The sequence below is a fragment of the Chlorocebus sabaeus genome, chromosome 13, assembly GCF_047675955.1.
Source record: "Chlorocebus sabaeus isolate Y175 chromosome 13, mChlSab1.0.hap1, whole genome shotgun sequence".
In the NCBI taxonomy this organism is placed as follows: domain Eukaryota; kingdom Metazoa; phylum Chordata; class Mammalia; order Primates; family Cercopithecidae; genus Chlorocebus; species Chlorocebus sabaeus.
Genome location: NC_132916.1, coordinates 4,341,892 through 4,362,948, shown reverse-complemented (window position 1 = coordinate 4,362,948; position 21,057 = coordinate 4,341,892). Strand labels below are relative to the sequence as shown.

At 40.6% G+C, this 21,057-nt stretch overlaps 1 protein-coding gene and 1 pseudogene across 2 annotated transcripts; both read right to left on the bottom strand.

Annotated features, from left to right (window-relative positions):
• Window positions 1-1,011: 1,011 nt before the first annotated feature.
• On the bottom strand, window positions 1,012-20,731 carry MPC1 (mitochondrial pyruvate carrier 1). 2 transcript variants are annotated; one of them, XM_073022285.1, is made up of 5 exons: window positions 20,532-20,731; window positions 16,753-16,756; window positions 2,887-2,983; window positions 2,066-2,198; window positions 1,012-1,546 (listed from the first exon to the last, which is right to left on the bottom strand). In XM_073022285.1, the coding sequence occupies exons 1-5, from the start codon at window positions 20,600-20,602 to the stop codon at window positions 1,522-1,524; spliced, it is 330 nt and encodes a 109-aa protein (XP_072878386.1). In that variant the 5' UTR covers window positions 20,603-20,731; the 3' UTR covers window positions 1,012-1,521. The 2 variants fall into 2 exon arrangements, with proteins under 2 accessions (XP_072878386.1, XP_008005983.2); XM_008007792.2 differs by lacking the exons at window positions 16,753-16,756; window positions 20,532-20,731 and adding an exon at window positions 6,288-6,406.
• LOC103240903 (keratin, type II cytoskeletal 8 pseudogene) lies at window positions 10,038-20,530 on the bottom strand (annotated as a pseudogene).
• Window positions 20,732-21,057: the final 326 nt, after the last annotated feature.

Sequence of the window (21,057 nt, the reverse complement as noted above, 5' to 3'; positions counted from 1 at the left end):
GAAAATAAAAGTGACAGAATATGAAGCTGGGTGCAGTGGCTCATGCCTGTAATCCCAGCACTTTGAGAGGCAGGCAGATTACTTGAGGCGAGGAGTTCGGGACCATCCTGGCCAACATGGCAAAACTCTGCCTCTGCTAAAAATACAAAAAATTAGTCGGGTGTGGTGACGCATGCCTGTAATCCCAGCTACTTGGGAGGCTGAGGCAGAAGAATCACTTGAACCCAGGAGGTGGAGGTTGCGGTGAGCTGTGATTGCGCCACTGCACTCCAGCCTGGGCCACAGAGCGAGACCCTATCTCAAAAAAAAAAGAAAAAAGAAAAAAAGGTGACAGAATATGGATTCTTGAGGGAGACTGCACCTCACAGACTTCCCCTCTGCTCAGCATGGGCTTCCCTGCTGCCCTCATCTGCCACCACATAGAGAATGGGAAACTGTAATCAGATTCAAGTTGGATTTTTTTTTTTTAACCCTAAGTTAACTGTATAATGTGAAATAAGAAGTCAGGACTATGCTTTTAGGGTATTTTCAGTCATTTGGTCAGACTTCTCTGGAGCAGCTCCTAGTTAACGGCTCCATCCCTCCCCTAAAAGTTGATTCCTCCATCCGAGCACCTAATGTTGCGCTGGACCACAGGATCAGCCCATTCCTGTGGGACTGCAATCTCAACAGCTTTCTCAGGAAAGCAGCACAATTCTTAGATCACCACAGGAATCGCCTGTGCAACTTTTTACAGATGGAGAAAGAGAAGCCCAGAACACTCACGTGACTGGCCTGAGTCTCAGTGACTGAGGGGCATTTCTATTAATAACACTTGCCCATAAGAGAAAGAACGCATTCTGCGTAGCTGGACTGTCGATGCTTTCCAGAAAACACTGGTCTTCCAGCTCTGCATTTCCTCTAGCCATCTTCATAGTTTTCAAGGAGTTCCATTTTCACCTATAATGGTCTTTTCATATACACTGTTCTGCAGTTTCCTACGGAATGCAGCAAGATATTTAATCATACTCATTTAACAAATATTTAAATCATTTATTGCCATTAAGTTACAGCATCTCAATATACACACTGCATGGAAATACACAGATAACATTTTTAAACAGTGGGGACAAGATTTTAGGTACATGGCCAGCTGTTGGTTGTCTTGTGGTCATTAAAGACAATGTCAAGAATTAGGAGTACTTAAGTGCTGGTAGTTACAAATTTTGTTCTCTTCAGTTTTTCATTAAGTAAATTCTAATAGATAATATACATATTACTGCAGAAAAAACCATCATCAGAAATTATTAAATTAATTGCATATTTTGAGCTACTCTTTATGGAAAGAAGTAAAATATTTAATACTTGTAAGGCAGCAGAGAGTTGGTTTAGAGACTCTCAGCTATGTCTATAAAAATAGAATGGTTAGTAAAAATAGCATTCAGTGTATTTTCCTTAGTGAGGCTATTTATAATGAAATCTGTGACTCAGCAGCAGCTGGCAATGCTGTCCCTTCAAGACCTTGTTCTTCATTTTCCATTGTTATGCAGATGCCTTTTTAGTCATCCTGGAAAGAAACAAAAAGAAAAATTCAATGAGAAACAAAATTTCAATGCCAATCGCAAGGGCTTTGGACGGCTTTAAAAAGACACTTTTACATAACATTTATTTCAACTTACAACTTAAAAAACAGTAATATAGGCTGGGTATCCCTCATCTGAAATGCTTAGGCCCAGACATGTTTCAGATTTTTTCAGATTTTGGAATAACTGGATTATACCAGTTGAGCATCCCTAAACTGAAAATCCAAAATCTGAAATGCTCCAATGAGCACTTCCTTTGAGTGTCATGTTGGCACTCCAAAAGTTTCATATTTTGGAGCATTTCAGATTTCTGGATTTGGGATGCTCAGCCTGTATCCTACTTCATATTAACTTGCATGTTTTATTAAGTGGTTTCCCCAACTGCTAAAGCACATCTATACACACTCCAGTCCCCAAGTACTCCCTCAGTCGAGAGTTTAGTTTCATTCACCCCAATTCCTCAAATTCCTGAAAAGAAAGTAGCTAAATTGAAATCTGCTTACTCGTATTTGATAAGCCGCCCTCCCTGGATGAGCTGGGCTACTTCATTTGTTGCGTGGCATGCAAACAGAAGCCAGTTCCGAGGCTGTACCTTGTAGGCAAATCTCATGAATGCCAAAGAATAGCAACAGAGGGCTGCCAAAAATAGCAGAGCAAAGATAATCAATAACTTAGAAAACAGAGAGAGTTGATAGGACCACAGAGATGAACAGTTCCATTGCCTTGATCAAAAAAGAACCTCTTCTGCAAAAGCCTTTGACAGATAAAAGTTGTTACTTAAATGCCTGTATGAATAGGAAGCTCATAAAAAATTTTACTGTACTGCTATGCATTTTTGTTAATTATTTAAACATTTAAGGAACATATTTCAGAGCAAGAACAGGATGAAATTCATTCTAGCCACTTTTTCTTTTATCTACTAGAGTTGCTTATAATCCATTCATGATTGGAAATAATTATTTATTCCCTCCACAACAGTTTTATGTTCAAATATCAGGGTTTCAAGTAAGTTTAATAACACTTTTCCCCCAAAAAGTTCACAATATAAATCATTAGAGTGACTATTAGAATGATTAAGATGACACATTTTTCAGTTGGTTGTGCTAAATCTGAAAGGCAAATAAGATGTTACTACTTCCTAGATAAATATTTCTAATTAATCTTGTTTCTTACTCACATGGAGAAGTAACACTCTTCCATGCCATCACATTCTGTATGTGACTTTCTAATAGTGACTGTAACATCTGGTGCTACAATCTTGAAATGCAAGCAGGCGCTCTACTATGTTGAAAGTCCTCCCAATTATCCAAATCTGCATTCTTACCAAATGTCATCCGCCCACTGATAATCTCTGGAGACTTTTTCATGTCATTGATGGCAGCAATGGGAAGACCCCAGTTGGCTACCGGGCCCCAGAAGTGCTACAAAAAATGAGAGGAAAAGAATGAAGAGAGGAAAAGTTAAGACAGAACTATAAATAGCTGAAATTTTCCTTACTTTAAATAACCATGTGAAACTCGTGAAAACAAATCTTCGTTTCCATTTTGCAGGTTTACTGGTTTAATTGGTGGTTAACATTCAGGTATTGGATTGTCCAAGTGTTCCCATAGGAATCAGCAGTTCTTACAGGTGAGCCCAGAGCTAGAAAGGGTTTGGCAGCTTCCCAAGGTCCCTACTGGTTTCCACACTACAACCAAGTCGTCTCTGATTGTCCCATTTAGAAAATTTAAAAATAAGATTAACTTCTTACACAATTCATTGTTGCTATAATTCAAACCCTGTTAGAACTATTCTCCATAATTTTTATGTTTAAATCTATCCACACTCCTTTTCCCAAATTTTCATTAGGATATTTGTTAATAATTCTTAAAATGCAGACCGTAAATTGGGTACTTTTCTGAAGAAAGAAGCTTAATAAGAGAATAAATTGTTTTTCAGCTCATATGAGCTATTCTAAGTTAAAAGAACTTGGAAATCAATATCCAGGACCCCAGACACTAAGAAATTAAGATTGGAAAGTACTTTTGACATAATAGCAAACACATTAATATTAAAGAAATGAACCAATAGTTTTTCATTCTACAACTACACTCATTCAAGGATACCAAAGTGAAGTTGTCTGTGTTTGACAGCAGCCACAATCAATTTTAGAGGCTGAAATAAAACAAGGTTTGTGGCTTTTGTTCATTAAATGAAAAATTGTTTCATTAATTTAGAATTTGGAAATAATATTTCCAAATCTGAAAGAAAACACATCGTGTTGGCTAAACACCCCTTTTAGTTATCCCAACGCTAAAGAGTAAAAACAGTCTTTACTTGACTTCTGCCTATCATAATGTTTAGGTTAAATTCAGACTGTTAAATACATTTCTAGACTTTGCTTCTATTATTGACGAGGGGTTAAAATACAAAAATTCCCTAAAAAGTGGTAAACCAAGGGAAATATAAGAAAAATAAATGAGAATTAGATTTGGCATAATAGAGTATTTTGAAATGTTTACTTAACATGTAAGCCACAAGGTCATTGAAATAACTATAAAAGGTCAAAGTTCCCATATAGCCATCACGATAAGTATTTCAGGATTTAACATGTGAGTTATAAACTCTGTAAATTAGGCACAGTTGGTTTAAAGAATCTTGAGATTCTGGGCTGGCTAATTAGTCCTCTTGCATTCAGACTAGATATTATCTAAGATACTCACTATTCCAACTTTCACTTAATTTCTTACATTTAGATGAGGTGGCTAGTGGCTCGCAAATTGGACAGCATGACTTTAGAGGAAATATTCCTTTGAAAATGACAAGTTGGGTCGGGTGCAGTGGCTCACACCTGTAATCCCAGCACTTTGGGAGGCCGAGGCGGGTGGATCACAAGGTCAGGAGTTCAAGACTAGCCTGGCCAACATGATAAAACCCTGTTGTCTACCAAAAATACAAAAATTAGCCAGGTGTTGTGGCAGGTGCCTGTAATCCCAGCTACCTGGGAGCCTGAGGCAGAGAACTGCTTGAACTTGGGAGGTGGAGGTTGCAGTGAGCCGAGATTGCACCACTGCACTCCAGCCTGGGCAACAGAGCGAGACTCCATCCAAAAAAAAAAAAAAAAAATGACAAGATGACAAGTTGGAGAGAAGTGCACTCCTGCAGAATTCTATTAACAATGACCTTTAATTTCTTATATTTAGATGAGATATGGCCAGTTTTCTTTTTTCCTTATTCCCCAGACTCTTTTAAGGGAGAGTATCTGTCTCTCCCTTACCTACTTCTTTTCCTACCTGTCCTGTTATTGGGTGTCACTTCATTTTTCACCTCTCTATTATTCCATAGTGATCTTCCTTTTCTTCCTTTTTCGACTAGGCCTTTCTCCACTTGGTCTATTTTCATCTCCTTTTCCATTTACTCTCTTTCCATTCCTCTGCACTATATGGTGGTGTTGCTGTCTACTTTATCATGCATGAACCCAGGGCTGTGACAAAGCCTGAAGAGTTATTCTAAGAGGGGCACATAAACCAGTTTCTCTACCACTGGTTGTGAATGTGTCTTCTTTCATAGGTGGGGGTAAAGCAGAAATGGACAATGGAATAAATCTAAACCTAAAGTAGCCCTGGGAGATTCCTGGCTAAGTGACGGTATTAAAAGTTTAAGTGTGGGCTGGGCGTGGTGGCTCACACCTGTAATCCCAGTACTTTGGAAGGCTGAGGCAGGCGCATAATGAGGTCAAGAGTTCGAGACCAGCCTGACCAACATGGTGAAACCCCATCTCTATTAAAAATACAAAAATTAGCTGGGTGTGGTAACTCACACCTGTAATCCCAGCTACTTGGGAGGCTGAGACAGGAGAATCACTTGAACCCGTGAGGCAGAGGTTGCAGCCAAGATCGTACCACTGCACTCTAGCCTGGGCAACAGAGCAAGACTCCATCTCAAAAAATAAAAATAAAAAACTAAAATAAAAAGTTTAAGTGTGATGAGTGTTAGGTTATAGGAAACAGAGTTCTGCAAGTTAAGAACTATACATACACTTATGACTGTAAATGTTGAGCTACACTGAAAATATACTTCTTAAGAACACAAAAGGTAAAGACAATTTTAACACTAGTTTGCTAAAATATCTAACCTTAGAAAGTTTATAATGTATCTTTTCTATCTAGTACATGATTCTAGTTCTCTCTTCCCTTTTTTAGAATATGATTGATTTATGCTGTGTCAGATATTCAGCAATTTTAAGAAAAATAAGGAACTTTATTAAAATTCAAAAAGAAATTAACATGTTGGATTAAACATTTTACTTCATTATAATTCTTAATTGTGCTGAAAAGAAAGTTCCAACAGAATTGCACACCACCACTTCCTGCGTGAAATCAAGCCATGGAAATGAACTCTACCCTACAGGAAAAAATCATCCCACCTTTCTTTTCCTGCTTTCTCTTTTTGTTTCTCTGTTTCCTTTCATCGTTGCCAGGCTCCACTGTGACTGTTATCAATGAAGTAATTATATGCTTGTTTCTAAAAACAGGAGTAGGGAGCAGCCCCAGGAGCATGGCTCTCACAGAGCTCATGTTTAGGCTCCCTAGGACAGGCCAGGGTGCAGTAGGCACCCTTCGCAACCTGCCAGCCATGGCGACTAGAGAGGCTCTCACAAGCAAAGGACACTAAGTCTGTTGTCCATAACTCTGTTAATGCAGAAAGTCTGCAAAAGCCTGAAATAGATGGAAATAATTTTCTTACCGTACTATTTTGTGAAGAGTCACCGAAGTTCAGACAGGAGAGACATGGGAAAAAAAAAAAAAATCAAATGATTTTGGTCTTATTAGGTTACTGCAACCTCACACCTGTATTCAAATTTCAGTAACAGGACTACAATGTTAACAGAGTACATTCTTTCATTATTTTTAAAAGATCAAGTAATATCATTTCTAATAAGAACTTTGACTTAATGAAATTAGATCTTAATTTTATGGAAAGTAAGTGCAATCCTTAGAGCAGAACTATCCAGTAGAAATATAATGCAAGGCACAAATACAAGCCACATACGTAATTTAAAACTTCTAGAAGCCACATTAAGAAAAGTAAAAAGAAGGCCATGCACAGTGGCTTATGCCTGTAATCCCAGCACTTTGGGAGGCTAAGGCAGGAGGATTGCTTGAGGCCAGGAGTTCACTATTAATCTGGGCAACATAGTGAGACCCCATCTATACGCAAATATATTTTAAAAATTAGCTGGGCATGGATGGTTTGTGCCTCCAGAGGATTGTTTGAGCCCAGGAGTTCAAGTCTGCAGTGAGGTATGATCACACCACTGTATTCCAGCCTGGGCAACAGAGCAAGACCTCATCTGGAAAAAAAAAGAAAAAAAAAAGAAAAGTAGAAAAGTAAAAAGAAACCACAGAAATTACTTGTATTAATAGTTTACTTAATCCACATGTATGCAAAACACATTTTAATTTCAAAATGTAATCAATAAAAACTATTCATTAGAACTTTTACATGCTTTTTCATACAATTCTTTGAACTCTAGTGTGTATTTTACACTTACAGCACATCTCAGCTTGAACTAGTCACATTTCAAGTGCTCAGTAGCCACCTGTGGCTAGTGGCTCTCAAACTGGACAGCACAGCTTTCGAGGAAATATTTCCTTAAAAGTGCCAAGTTGGAGAGAAGCATACTGCTGCAGAATTCTATTAACAATGAAACTTTCCCTTCTGCTTACTAACACATTGCATCAGAATGTGAACCCCTAGAGGAATGTATTTTTTGTTACTACTGGACTAGTTAAAGTAGTGCCTGGCATTTAAATTAGAATTTAAAAAATATCTGTTGAATGAATGAATGAATAGTAAAAATGTCAGTGCTGTTTTCCAGAATGTTAAACTTAAAAATACACCAAAAGCTTATATTGAGTTACTGTTATTTCTGAAATAGCAATTTCTCTTGCCAGGATATACCTGAGCTCTTCTCTTAGGGCAAAATCTCAAAGTTGAGCTACTGAAGGAGTTATTGAAATAAAATAATAAAATTGAGCAGTACAGCAGGGGGAAAAATGAAATAAAATCCTTTATAAACACACGCAAGTCCAAAGAATTCTACTAGTTGTTTTGTTTTAGAGAGCACAGAGATTATAATTTGTAACATGAAAATAATCGTTGATGGTGCCAATAATACAGTAGTCCCCCTTATCCTCAGAGGATGCATTCTAAGACCTCCAGTGGATGCCTGAAACCATGGATAACACGGAACCCTATATATACTATGTCTTTCTTCTATACATACATACCTATGATAATGTTTAATTTATAAATTAGGCAGAGTAAGAGATTGACAACAATTACTAATAATAAAATAGAACAATTATAACAATAAACTGATATAAAAATTTTGAGAATGTGGTCACTTTCTCTTTCAAAATATTGTAATATTTTCTTGGACCACAACTGGCCTTGAGTGACTGAAACTACAGAAGGCGAAACTGCAGATGAGAGGGTCCTACTATGTGCTTCAGATAGGTTATATTATGAAATGTATATCATTCATATATAATTATATATACAAATGTAATTATCCAAATTATATTTCACACCAAGTGCAAACTGACCACAATGCTTTATAGCAGAGAGATTGATAACCTTACTGGATCAGACAGCACAATCTAGCTAGAACGGTCACCTACAGCATTGCTCTCCTTAAAATACCTTTGTCAGTATCTGAACACTGGCCCTTTAGATAACTATGAATAACCAAGGGCACATTTCTTCCCTATAAAAATATTTTAAAGGATGTAGTACTTACAATGTAAAGTTTCAACTTGGACATAACTTAGTTTTTCCTTTAGGACTCTCTCCTTAAATCATACAACAGCTCAATTATACCCTATTTTACAACAGAAGACCTTAGTATAGATTACAAATGTATGAGAATAAGGGAGAATTACCTTCTGCCTTCATACCCTGCTCAATTCAAAAGTCCTACATGAATATAATCACATCAATTACTGTAAAACAATCTGAGAGTAAAGTCAGTTTAAATATGTCTGTTAAATACAAAACACTACAACTCATCATCCCTCAATTCTAAGTCACGACTTTCTAGAATGCATGAATCAATGACTTAATCAAAATATCTGAAAAGCATATTTGTGCAGAACCAAATTAGAAAAAAAAAATGCTTCCAAATATGTATTATTACCTGTTTCAAAAAAAGAGATAAATTTATAAGCCACATATAAACTGCAATTTGGGGACAGTAATGCAAAACCATTTAGAAAATATTCTTGATTTTCTCTTTATTTGGTATGCTGCCTTTATTTTCAGTAAAAAAGTAAACACAAAACTCATAGACTTTCTTGGGTTCACTTATGATTTTGAATTCTCATGGAGGAGAAACTATATTTCCAGTTAAAAATTAAGTATTCCGTTTTTTTAAAAAAATAAACTTTATTTTTCAGAGAAGTTTTAGGTTCCCAGTAAAATTGAACCCAAGTACCTCCCATATACACCCAGTCCCGAAACATGCACACACTCTCCCATTATCTACATCCGCCGCCATGGTGTATTCATCACAATCACGAAACTTCCACTGACACAGGATTGTTACCCAAAGTCCATATCTACATTGGGGTTCACTGTTAGTGCTGTACATCCTGTGGATTCAGACATATAATACCATGCATCCATCATCACAGTGTCTTACAGTAGTTTCACTCTCTAAAAGTCCTCTGTGCTCCACCTAAACCCTCACAACTAATGATCTTTCAACTGTCTCTGTAATTTTGCCTTTTCTAGAACTTCATGTAGTTGGAATCGGGTAGTATGCAGCCTTTTCAGACTGGTTTCTTTCATGCAGTAATATGTATTTAAGTTTCCCTCATGTCTTTTCATGGTTTCATAGCTCATGTTTTAGTGCTGAATAATATTCCATTGTCTGGATGTACCACAATTTATTTTTCCATTCACCTACCAAAGGACATCTTGTTTGCTTCCAAGTTTCGGCAATTATGAATAAAACCTCTATAAAAATCCACACGCAGGTTTTTGTGTGGACCTAAGTGTTCAACTCCTAGGGGTAAATACCAAGGAGTATGTAAGAAACTGCCAAACTGTTTTCCAAAGTGGCTGTATGATTTTGCATTCCCACCAGCAATGAATGAGAGTTCCTGTTGATTCACATCCTCGTCAGCATTTGCTTTTGTCAGCGTTCTGCCTTTTGGCCTTTCTAATAGATATTTACTGGTATCTCGTTTTAATTTGCATTTCCCTGATGACATATGATGTAGAACAGTGGTGTCCAATCTTTTGGCAGAGCATATTTTCATATGCTTATTTGCCATCTGAACACGATGAGGTATCTGTTTAGGACTTCAGCCCATTTTTAATTGAGCTCTTTTCTTATTATTGAGTTTTGTTTTTGTGGTTTTTGCTGGCTTGTTTTGAGAGGGAGTCTTGCTCTGTTGCCCAGGATGGAGTGCAGTGGCATGATCTTGGCTGACTGCAATCTCCACCTCCCAGGTTCAAGTGATTCTCCTGCCTCAGCCTCCCAAGTAGCTAGGATTACAGGCACCCGTCACCACACCTGGCTAATTTCTGTATTTTAGTAGAGAATTAGGTAGAGGTTTCACCATGTTGGCTAGCCTGGTCTCAAACTCTTGACCTCAAGTGACCTGCCTGCCTTGGCCTCCCAAAGTGCTGGGATTACAGGCGTGAGCCACCACACCTGGCCTTATCATTAAGTTTTAAGAGACCTTTGTATATTTTGGAAAAGTCCTTTATCAGTTATGTCCTCTGCAAATATTTTCTCCTATCTTTTCATTCTCTTGACAGCATCTTTCACAGAGCAAAACTTTTTAATTTTTACGAAGTCCAGCTTATCAATTATTTCTGGGATCATGCCTTTGATCTTGTATCAGAAAAACTGATCATCAAACCCAAGGTAATTTAGATTTTCTCCTAAATTATCTGCTAGGAGTTTTATAGTTTGTGATGTACATTTAGGTCTGTGATCCTTTTTAGACATTTAGGTCTGTGAATTTTTGTAAATAGTATAAGGTCTGTGTCTACATTCGTTTCTTCTTCTTCTTCTTTTTTTGCAATTGCATGTCCAGTTGTTCCAGCACTATTTGTTGAAAAGACTGTCTTTACTACACTGTTTTGCCTTTGCTCCTTTGTCAAAATTTAGTTGATTTTGTTTATGTAGGTCTACCTCTGGGCACTTCATTTTGTTCCATTGATTGATCTGTCTATTCCTTTGCCCATACCACACTGTCTGGATTACTGTGGCTCTACAGTAAGTTTTAAAGTTAGGTAATGTCAGTCCTCCAACTTTGTTCTTCTCCTCCAATACTGTGTTGGCTATTTTCAGGTTTACCGCCCTGTCCATTTAAACTCCAAAATCTGTGTGTTGATATCCACAGAATAACGTGCTGGGACTTTAACTTTCACCTATTCACTTAAAAAATGTACTTTATGGCTTCTCTTTGGCATATTCAAAGTAGTCTTGTACATCACTAGTCTTGTACTTTGGGGCCATCATTAAATAAAATAAGGGTTACTTGAACAGAAGCACTGCAATACCACGACAATCTGACAACTGAGATGGCTAAGTGACTAGGTGGCATGACTAAGTGACTAACAAGTAGGTAGCATCTACAGCATACAGATGGTGGACGAAGGAATGGTTCATGTTTCAAGAAGGACAAAGTGGGATGGCATGAGATTTCATCACGCTACTCAGAATGACACAAAATTTACAATTTATGAATTGGTTGTTCCTGGAACTTTCCACTTAGTATTTTCAGACCTTAGTTGGCCACAAGCAACTGAAACTGCAGAAAGCAAACTGTGGATAAGGTGGGTAGAGAGCTACTGTATTTCCTTTCTTCTGTTTATTTTCATTCTAATTTGCTTTTTTTGTTTTTTTGTTTTTTTTTAGTTTTGTAAGGTGGAGGCTTAGATGATTGATTTTAGAACCTTCTTGTTTTCTAACATATGCATCCAATGCTATGATTTCTCTCTAATCACTGCTTTAACTGTATCCCACAAATTCTGATAAGTTGTGTTTGCACTTTTATTTAGTTCAAAATATTAAAAAATTTATCTTGACATTTCTTCTTTGATCCAGAGTTATTTAGAAGTGTGCTGTTTAATCTCCAAGTATCGGGGATTTTCCAGCTATCTTTCTGTTAGTGACTTCTAGTTTAATTCCAAAGCACACACCATATGATTTCTAGTCTTTTAAATTGGTAAAGATGTGTTCTATTCTCTAGAATATAATTTATCTTGGTGAGTATTCCATGTGAGCTTGAGAAGAATGTGTATTCTGCTGCTGTTACATGTAGCAGTCTACTGAGGTTCATCATATCCAGTTGTTGATTCATTGTTTTGTTGAGTTAAATTATGTCCGTACTGATTTTCTGCCTGCTGGGTCTATTTATGATGGAGGGGTGAAATCTCCAATTATATTAGTGGATTCATCATTTTTTCTTGCAATTCTATCAGTTTTTGCCTCATGTGTTTTAATGCTCTAATGGTGCATACACATTAAAGATTGTTACCTGCATTAGGGCTCTCCACAGACACAGAACTAATAGAAGATGTAGAAGATGTATAGCTATAGATACATATACACATACATGTGTATATATGTATAATTTTTAATGGAAATTGGCTTATGCTGTTATAGAAGTAATAAGTCTCATAAGCTGGAGAATCAGTAAAGCTAGCGCTGTAACTCAGTCTGAATCCAAAGGCCTGAGAACTAGGGGAGCCAATTGTGTAACTCAGTTCGAATCCAAAGGCCTGAGAACTAGGGGAGCCAATTGTGTAACTCAGTTCGAGGCTAAAGGCCCTGAGAACCTGAAGGGCCACTGGTGTAAATCCTAGAGTTCAAAAGCCCAATAACCTAGTGTTCTGATGTCTGATGGCAGAAGAAAATGGATGTCCAAGCTCCAGAAGAGAAAGCAAATTGTCTGTTCTCTACCTTTCTGTTACTAGGGCCCTCAACAGATTGAATGATGCCCACTTACATGGGTGAGGGCACATCTTCTTTACTCAGTCTACTGATTCAAATCCCAATCTCTTCCAGAAACACCTGCATAAACATGCCCAGAAATAATGTTTTACCATCTATCTGGGTATCTGTTAACCCAGTAAAGTTGACACCTAAAACTAACCATTGCATATGTCTTTTTGGAGAATTGATCCCATTATCATATGTAATGTCTCTCTTTATCCCTGGTAATTTTCCTTGCTCTGAACTATGATCCATCTATAGCTACCAATGCCTTTTCTTGATTAATGTTAACATGGTACACCTATCTCTATTTACTTTTAATCTAGATGTGTATTTACACTTAAAGTGGGTTTCTTGTAGACAATGTATATTCAGTCTTATTTTTTTATCCACTCGTACAATATGTCTTTTAATTGGTACTTTTAGTCTACTGATATTCAAAGTGATTATTGATATAGTTTTATTACTATTTACCATATTTGTTACTGTTTTCTATTTGTTGTCCTTGTTCTTTGTTCTTTTTTTGCCTTCCATTCTTTTTCTGCCTTTTATGGTTTTAAATGAGCATTTTGTATGATGCCATTTTCCCTTCTTTCCAAAAATAACAATTATTATTATTAGTAGTAGTATTATTTTGAGATAGTCTCACTCTGTTGGCCATGCTGGAGTGCAGTGACACGATCTTGGCTCACTGCAATCTCCATCTCCCAGCCTCAAGCAATTCTCCTGCCTCAGCCTCCCAAGTAGCTGGGATTACAGGCATGTGCCACCACGGCCAATTTTTATATTTTCAGTAGAGATGGGGTTTCACCATGTTGGCCAGGCTGGTCTCGAACTCCAGACCTTGGGTAATCCACCCGCCTCGGCCAGTTATAATTATTTTTTAAAATTTTTCGCTGGGTGTGGTGGATTGTAAGGACTCCCCAGCCTTGTGGAACTGTAAGTCCATTAAACCTCTTTTTCTTCCAAGTCTTGGGTATGTCTTTATAAGCAGTGTGAAAAGGGACTAAAACAGGTGGGTCTCCTGTTCCCTGTGCAGCCGTGCACAGCAGCCTCTCCAACAGGCTCTGGGGCAGCCCCAGGGTGGGTAGACTGGGTGGGGCTGCTGTGGCCCTTCACTTGGGCAGGACATCAGAGGATTTGAACACCAGCTTCCCATCATGGGTCTTGATCTTCTTCACAGCCACAGCCCTGAAGGAGCTGGTACAGCTGAAGGAGCTGGCTCCAGCCCCTGCCAGAACCAAAGCTGGAGCCCAGGCCATAGGTGAGGCCAGGGCTTGTTAAGTCCCTGTAGGCCGAGCTCAGCTCATCTGCATAGCCACTGGTAGTCTTCATATGGATACTCATGTTCTGCATCCCAGACTCTAGCCAGCTCTCCTCACCCTCCAGCAGCTTCCTGTAGGTGGCAATCTCGATGTCCAGGGCAAGCTTGACATTCATCAGCTCCTGGTACTCATGCAGAGGCCACACCAGGTCCTTCTTGGTCTGCTGTAGGGCAGCCTCCAGCTCAGAAAGCTTGGCATTGGCATCCTTAATGATCAGCTCCCAGTGCGGCTTGGCATCTGAGATGGTGGCCTCCAGGGAAGCCCTCTGGCCTTTAAGGCCCTCAATCTCAGCCTGGAGCCAGCTGATGTTCCGGTTCATCTTGGAGATCTCAGTCTTTATACAACGCAGGTCATCCCATGATTCCAGGCCAGCGTCTGCAGCTTCTCATACTTGATCTGGTACACGCTCTCAGCCTTGGCCTGGCTCCAGTTGGCAGTCTCCTCATACCAGGCCTTGACCTCAGCAATGATGCTGACCATGTCCAGGGAGCAGCTGTTGTCCAAGGACAGCACCACCGATGTGTCCAAGATCTGGGACTACAGCTCCCGGATCTCCTCTTCACAAAGCTGCCTAAGGAAGTTGATCTCATCAGTCAGCTCTTCCAGGTGAGACTCCAGCTCTACCTTGTTCACATAAGCTTCATCCACATCCTTCTTGATGAGAACAAATTCATTCTCCAGCTCTGTACGGTTATTGATCTCATTTTTGTACTTGTTCTTGAAGTTCTCTACCATCTCCTGCATGTTGCCAAGCTCCGCCTCCAGCTTCAGCTTCTCCTGGCCCAGAGTGTCCAGCTGCCACAGAAGGCTGTTGAAGTCACTCTCAAACATGTTGTCCATGTTGCTCTGAGCCGTCTTCTGCTGCTGCAGGAGGCTCCACTTGGTTCCCAGCATCTTGTTCTGCTGCTCCATGAACTGCACCTTGTCGATGAAGGAGGCAAAGTTGTTGTTGAGGGTCTCAATCTGCTCCTTCTTCTGGGTGCACATGGCCTGAATGTTGGGGTCCACTTCCAACTTAAGGTGGCTCAGCAGGTTCTGGTTAACTGTGACGACTGATGCCTCCCCTACTCCTGGCCCCGCCACAGCCTCCAGCCAGACTCATGCCAGCGCCCAGGCCACCCTGGAAGCTGCTGCTGCGGCCCACTCGGGAGACAATCAAGGAGCTGATGCAGGCCCTGGGCCTGCTCATGTAGGAGCAACTGCTGAAGGCCGGGGGACCAGAGGTGAACATCCTGTAGGGCTGCTGGGTCACCCTGATGGACATGGTGGAGGCAGAAGTGGAGGTAGGCAGGCTGAACAAGGAAGAGATTTCAAAAGGAGCAGAGGACCTGCTTTTAGGTCAATCTCTAATTTTTCCAAAATTATGGTAATGTTAGCTTTCTCTGAAAGTACTGAGAAGACTTTAGGTAATTTATAACTTACTTATGTAGTACTAAAAGGATCCAACTGACAGCCTAGCATAGTATATTTCTAACATTATTCAAAGTAAAATGGGATAAAATTTTGAGATATTCTAGATCATAATTCTATAGTTTGCTGAAATTCTTACCAAATTTTGTCTAGTTTTCTAGTTCAAATTAAGGTGAGGGAGGGTTTTAACAATTAGAATTTGTGATATTCAGCTATATTTAGCAAGCCAAAAGTCAGCTGAATGACAGTAAAGACCTTTGTGACTGGACTATCCAGATATTAAGAGACTCTTATGGCCAGTCCTGCTTCGACATTTACAGCTTCATTCAATTTCTGAAAGTCAATTATATGGCAGGGAAGTGCTCAAAGAGTCCAAGGACCGGGTGTGAAAAGCAGTTTGGCAGAGAAAAGGGAGACATATGCAGGAAAATATGGAGCACAAAAATATCTAAAACCTTCTTTTCAAAACCGTTTCTACGCATTATTATTTTCCTTTTAATCCCAAGTTGACATTTCTGTTTTAGCTTCATAAGTTTGGTATCCAGAGGTTCTGAAGTTATCTGTTTGGTTCAGATATCAGCCTTCTCATGTGGCAAATGAAGCACTGGAATTTCTAAGGCCCGTTCAGACTCTAAAATTCCACAAGTTTGGGAAAGATTCCCTTTTACTCTACTGCAACTTCTCACCTGGGTAGTAAGTATAAATTCTGAAAGCTTTCCTGGAGACTCAGAAGTTAAAATTAATTTAGAATACCTCATTAACTTGAGAATATTCAATGCAAACATCCCACTAACTTCAGATTCATAAGCATGCTAAATGATTAACTGATTTTAAAGCACTCTGTGATCTAGTTTCTTCTTAAGAAAACATCCTCTGCACACATATACAAATACGTGTGTGTGTGTGTGTGTGTGGGTATCCATTCACCTTTACTGTAATATACACAACTTGAGAAGAGGAATCAGTCTCTAGAATAAAGCTGCACAGACCTTGATTGAGTTAATCATTAAAATATATGTCCTACCTCAAAATTTTTTTGCTTATTCTAATTTATTCTTCTTAACCAGAAATCCAGGAAGGAGAAAGAGAGAAGAGGAAAAGCAAAGAAAAGCTCTCTTTCTTTATTCTGTCAATAAGAAAGGTGAGGGAATCGTTTCTTAAGAAAAAGGTATTGGAATAGAGACCCAGGAAGTTCTTGGTTCAAGATACTAATCAAGGTAAGTAAGAATCGATAGAAGAAAGTACCAAAAAGAGAGTACCAGAAATCCTGGGGATTAAACATGCAATATTAGTTACAATAAGAAATAAATTCAACACTTACTTTTGTCAAGTGCTATACTATGTCATTAAACAGCTACCAAAGCACAAAAGCTAAACAATTTGCCCAAGCTCACAAAGCTGGAAAGCAAGAGTTGGGCTTCAAATCCATCATTCAGACTCATCACCTAGGTTTAACAGTACTATTATCACAACTAACAATTTCCAATAATTATTTAATATTATTTAATACTGAGATCCTATTTAAGTGTTCTGTTATCCCAGTAATGCCTTTTCCAGCTGTTTTTTCACACCAGGCCCAATCAAAGTCCACACATTGCCTTTGGTTCTTAGGTGTCCTAAGTGAGAGCTGGTTTCATAAACTCTTTCAGTTAAAAAAAAAAAAAAATCATCATTTAAAATACATGTGGATGGGTTGGGCATAGAGGTTCATGCCTATAATCCCAGAGCTTTGGGCCAAGATGGGAGGACTGCTTGAGGCTGGGAGTTCAAGAACAGCCTGGGCAACATAGCAAGGTCCCATCTCTACAAAAAAACAAAAAACTAACCAGGTATGATTGTGCACACCTGTAGCCCTAGCTACTTGGGAGGCTGAGGCAGGAGGCTCACTTAAGCCCAGGAGTGGGTGGTTACAGTGAGCTATGATCATGCCATTGCACTCCAGCCTGGGTGACAGGTTAACACCCTGTCTCTAAATAAATAAATACACTTGGAAATTCAGTTTAGTAAGAATGTTCAATTTGATGCATAAAACATAATTGAAATAAATTTATAATCTGTGTAAAATATGATTTTAAATTTATGCTGAAAAATTCAATTAATTTTTAAAATTCTAGAACAGCTTTAGTTGAGAAAACCTCTGACCCCTTCAGTAGGCTACAAAAAGAATGCAGAGCATGCAAAGTATGTACAACAGGCAACTGATGAAGTTAAAAGAGGAAGGGATAGAACCTTGTTTCTGATTAGAAGAAGAGAGATATAATTATGTTTTCTGCTTTATATTTTATTCTCCTTTGCTAAAGAAAAGCCGGGCTGTAAGCAAAAAGCTTGGAAGAACAAATAGGAAGTACTTTCCTCTGATATGTTCTAGGAAGAAAGGTTTCTCTTTCTAGGGGAGGAAACACTAAAATAAAAAGCTGGTCAGAGTTTTGATACCTGACCTCAAACTGGCCCTCAATCACTGTTTGGCAGACCTAGCATGAATTCCCACTGCTGCCAAGAATGGCAGGGAAAACAGGTCAGCTGAATGTTTCACATCACGTGTTCACCTTTCAAAAATAATTTCAGTTCAAGATCATAGAGCTTTATAGCTCACACAAGATTTTAACTTTCTAAATAAACTTTAAAAAGTGTTTTTGCTTACAAAAACAGAAGGATATAATAAAATGTAGAGTGATTTGGAGTTTCCTAGTATTTTCACATCCCTTATCCAATTTAATTTTCTTGATAACCCAAAAAGAGCATTATCATTAAACCCATTTGATGGGCAAATAAAGTCTGCTGGGATCAACTTGCTGGGGATCCTGGACTATGAGTCATTCTTCTGAATCCTAGTCTGGTGCTCTACCAGGCAACACTGTTCTGAGTAATGCAATTCTCTTCTTTTCCTTATTTAGTCAAAGTGTAATTGAATTAAATACTGGAGAAAGTAAAAAAATTTAAAGCTACATAAAATTAATTTTAGAAAAGAAGGTTAGATGATATACTGAAGTATCCTTTTGAAAAGCCTGGCTCTTGGAAACCCATCTAGTAGAAGAAAATATAACACTTAGAAAAGCAGAGCTCTCTTCCTTGAAAATATATTTAACAAATTCTTCCTATGTAATAAAACTGTTAGGGCCGGGCATGGTGGCTCACACCTGTTAACTCCAGCACTTTGGGAGGCTGAGGTGGGCGGATAACCTGAGGTCGGGAGTTTGAGACCAGCCTGACCAACATGGAAAAACCCCGTTTCTACTAAAAATACAAAATTAGCTGGGCTTGGTGGCGCATGCTTGTAATCCAAGCTACTTGGGGCTAAGGCAGGAAAATAACTTGAACCCAGGAGGCAGAGGTTTGGATGAGCCAAAATAGCACCACTGCACTCCAGCCTGGGCATCAAGAGTGAAACTCCGTCTCAAAAAAAAAAAAAAAGAAAAAAGAAAAGAAAACTGTTAGGTAATTATCACCATAATTTTTATATAGCTAGGTGTCAAAACTGTATTTTTAATTTTACCATCCAATGTTATCTTTAGCTGTAACTATTAGGAAGGTTCATTATACAAGATATTAGTAAAAAGCTAAAATTCAAAGCTGTAAAGAAACTTAAGTCCAAGGATTAAGAGCATATCCTCAGATTGCTACTTTGTTCACATTTTTACTACCATGAATCTGATAAATTGCTGTGCTCCACAGTCCTAAATATCCATCTTAATTAATCATAGTTCGATTTAAGCATAGAAATGTCTTTTTTTGAAAGTCAGAAGTGAAGCTTCCGTTTACAAGTTTACCATACGGCAGACTGAATTATTTTTCCTACCTTGGTGCTCTATAAAAGTAAAAGTAAAAAGTATTAGCAATAAAATTCAGGATTTAAAACTTATTTATTGCTAAAATCAAGTTGCCTTCATACTATACCTTTTGGATGGTTATAACAGGATTTATTCCTCCTCAGCTTTCATCTCTTTACCTCTTGACCACACTATTAACTACTGAAAAAAAAACGCAGCTGTACACTTACCTTGGTTTTAAAATCATTCACTGAAAAACTAAAATACTCCTAAATAACCTAAAACTGCTTCAAAGTTATATTCAATATTTTGAAATAAAAGCAAGCGCCTCAAGATTAGAGGTGCAAATAAATTATAGACGTATTTTCAGGCTTTCCAACCGCGAATGCTCCTTGTTTCTAATTGGAAAGGAGGAGTTAACAGAAAATAGAACAAGAAGAAAAAGGTACGTCCTTAGAGACACATCACTTTACTTTGGATGACAGAATTTCGCATATAAAAACATCTTAAATTGTACTTCCTCCCAAGCTTAAAGTCCTTATAATGAGAAAACCGAAAGGCGAACCCAAGGCCAGCACATTTTATTTCCGTTGTCCCAGAAGCGCGCTGGGTGCACCCGAAGCTCCGCTCCAACAGCGCCGCGCCGCGCTCTCAGCAGCGCCTCCCCCTGGCGTCTCCCCAACCCACGCCCAGGTCGCGGCCTCTAGCACACCTGGCCCGACGCAGGTGACCGGCGACCCACTCCGAGGATCTGGCAGAAACCGGCCAGGAGACCACTCCCGCCCGGAGGAGCGAGCCACTGTCACCTGGCCTGGAGGGACGTTCCCCACTGCCAACCATGCGAGAGGAACCAGCCTCTGTCACCCCTGCCGGGAGAGGCGTCTCCACGGTCACCCCTGCCCTGAGGGGCGCCCACTGTCACCCCTGCCGGGAGAGGGGTCCCCATTGTCACCATGTCCTGAGGGGCGCCCACTGTCACTTTCGTCCCTCCCGGTCCCCACTGCCACTCTGGCCAGGAAGGGCGTCCACTGTTATCCCTACCAGGAGAGGCGTCCCCCTTGTCACCCTGGCCAAGAGGGACGCCCACCGTCACCCGCTCCCTGAAGGGCACCCAATGTCACCCCTGCTTTCAGGGGCGCCCACTGTCACCCTGCCGGGAGAGGACACTGTCACTCCCGCCCTGAGGGGCGCCCACTGTCACCCTGCCGGCAGAGGACACCCACTGCCATCCCCACTCTGAAAGACGCCCACTGTCAATGGCTCTCTACGCCGTCCGCTTCGGGGCGTGCGGGTCCAGGAGGGATCTGGGTGGGGGCCCCCTGACAAGCGCACCCTTTCGCCTGGGCCCGGGCCCACCCGCTGCCCGGGGCCACCGCGTCCTCGCGGCCGCCCTTGTCGCGGACTGCACGGGTCGCAGCCTCCTGGGCGCCCCTCCGGGTTGCAGGGTCCGGCCTGCGGCGCTCGTCACCTCATGAGGTAGTCCCGGAAATCCTTGCTTCGGACATAGTCCGCCGCTTTCCGCACCAGCGCGCCAGCCATGGCTGTGCCGACACCAGACCCCGAGTGGACACCGCCGCTGCTGCCGCTTCCCAGAGCCAATGACACCCAAGCCAACCCCTCGGCGGCCGACGGCGAGCTAGCTCTGGGGCCCGCCTCACGACACCCCGCCACGCCTTACGGCCGCGCCGCGCCGCCCGGCTCTCGGCCAATGACAGGGCGCAGGGCCGGAGATGGTGGCGCGGACTGGCTGGCTCGTGCCGCACACCTCCTTCCCGCCCTCTGTGGTGCACGGGGGCGGGGCCCGCTGCCGTAAAACTGTTGGGGCAGGGCTGGGACTGACAGGCGGTTGCTAGGCTCCAGCGGCTCCCGGCCCGCGGGGGCGTGGAGGTGACATCTTTCTGGCCCGCAGGGCTGTGGGCGCCCTGCCGAGCGTCGCGCGGTCTTGGGGCGCCCTGCAATGGGGCACCTGCGGCGCAGCGCGCGGTGAGACTGGC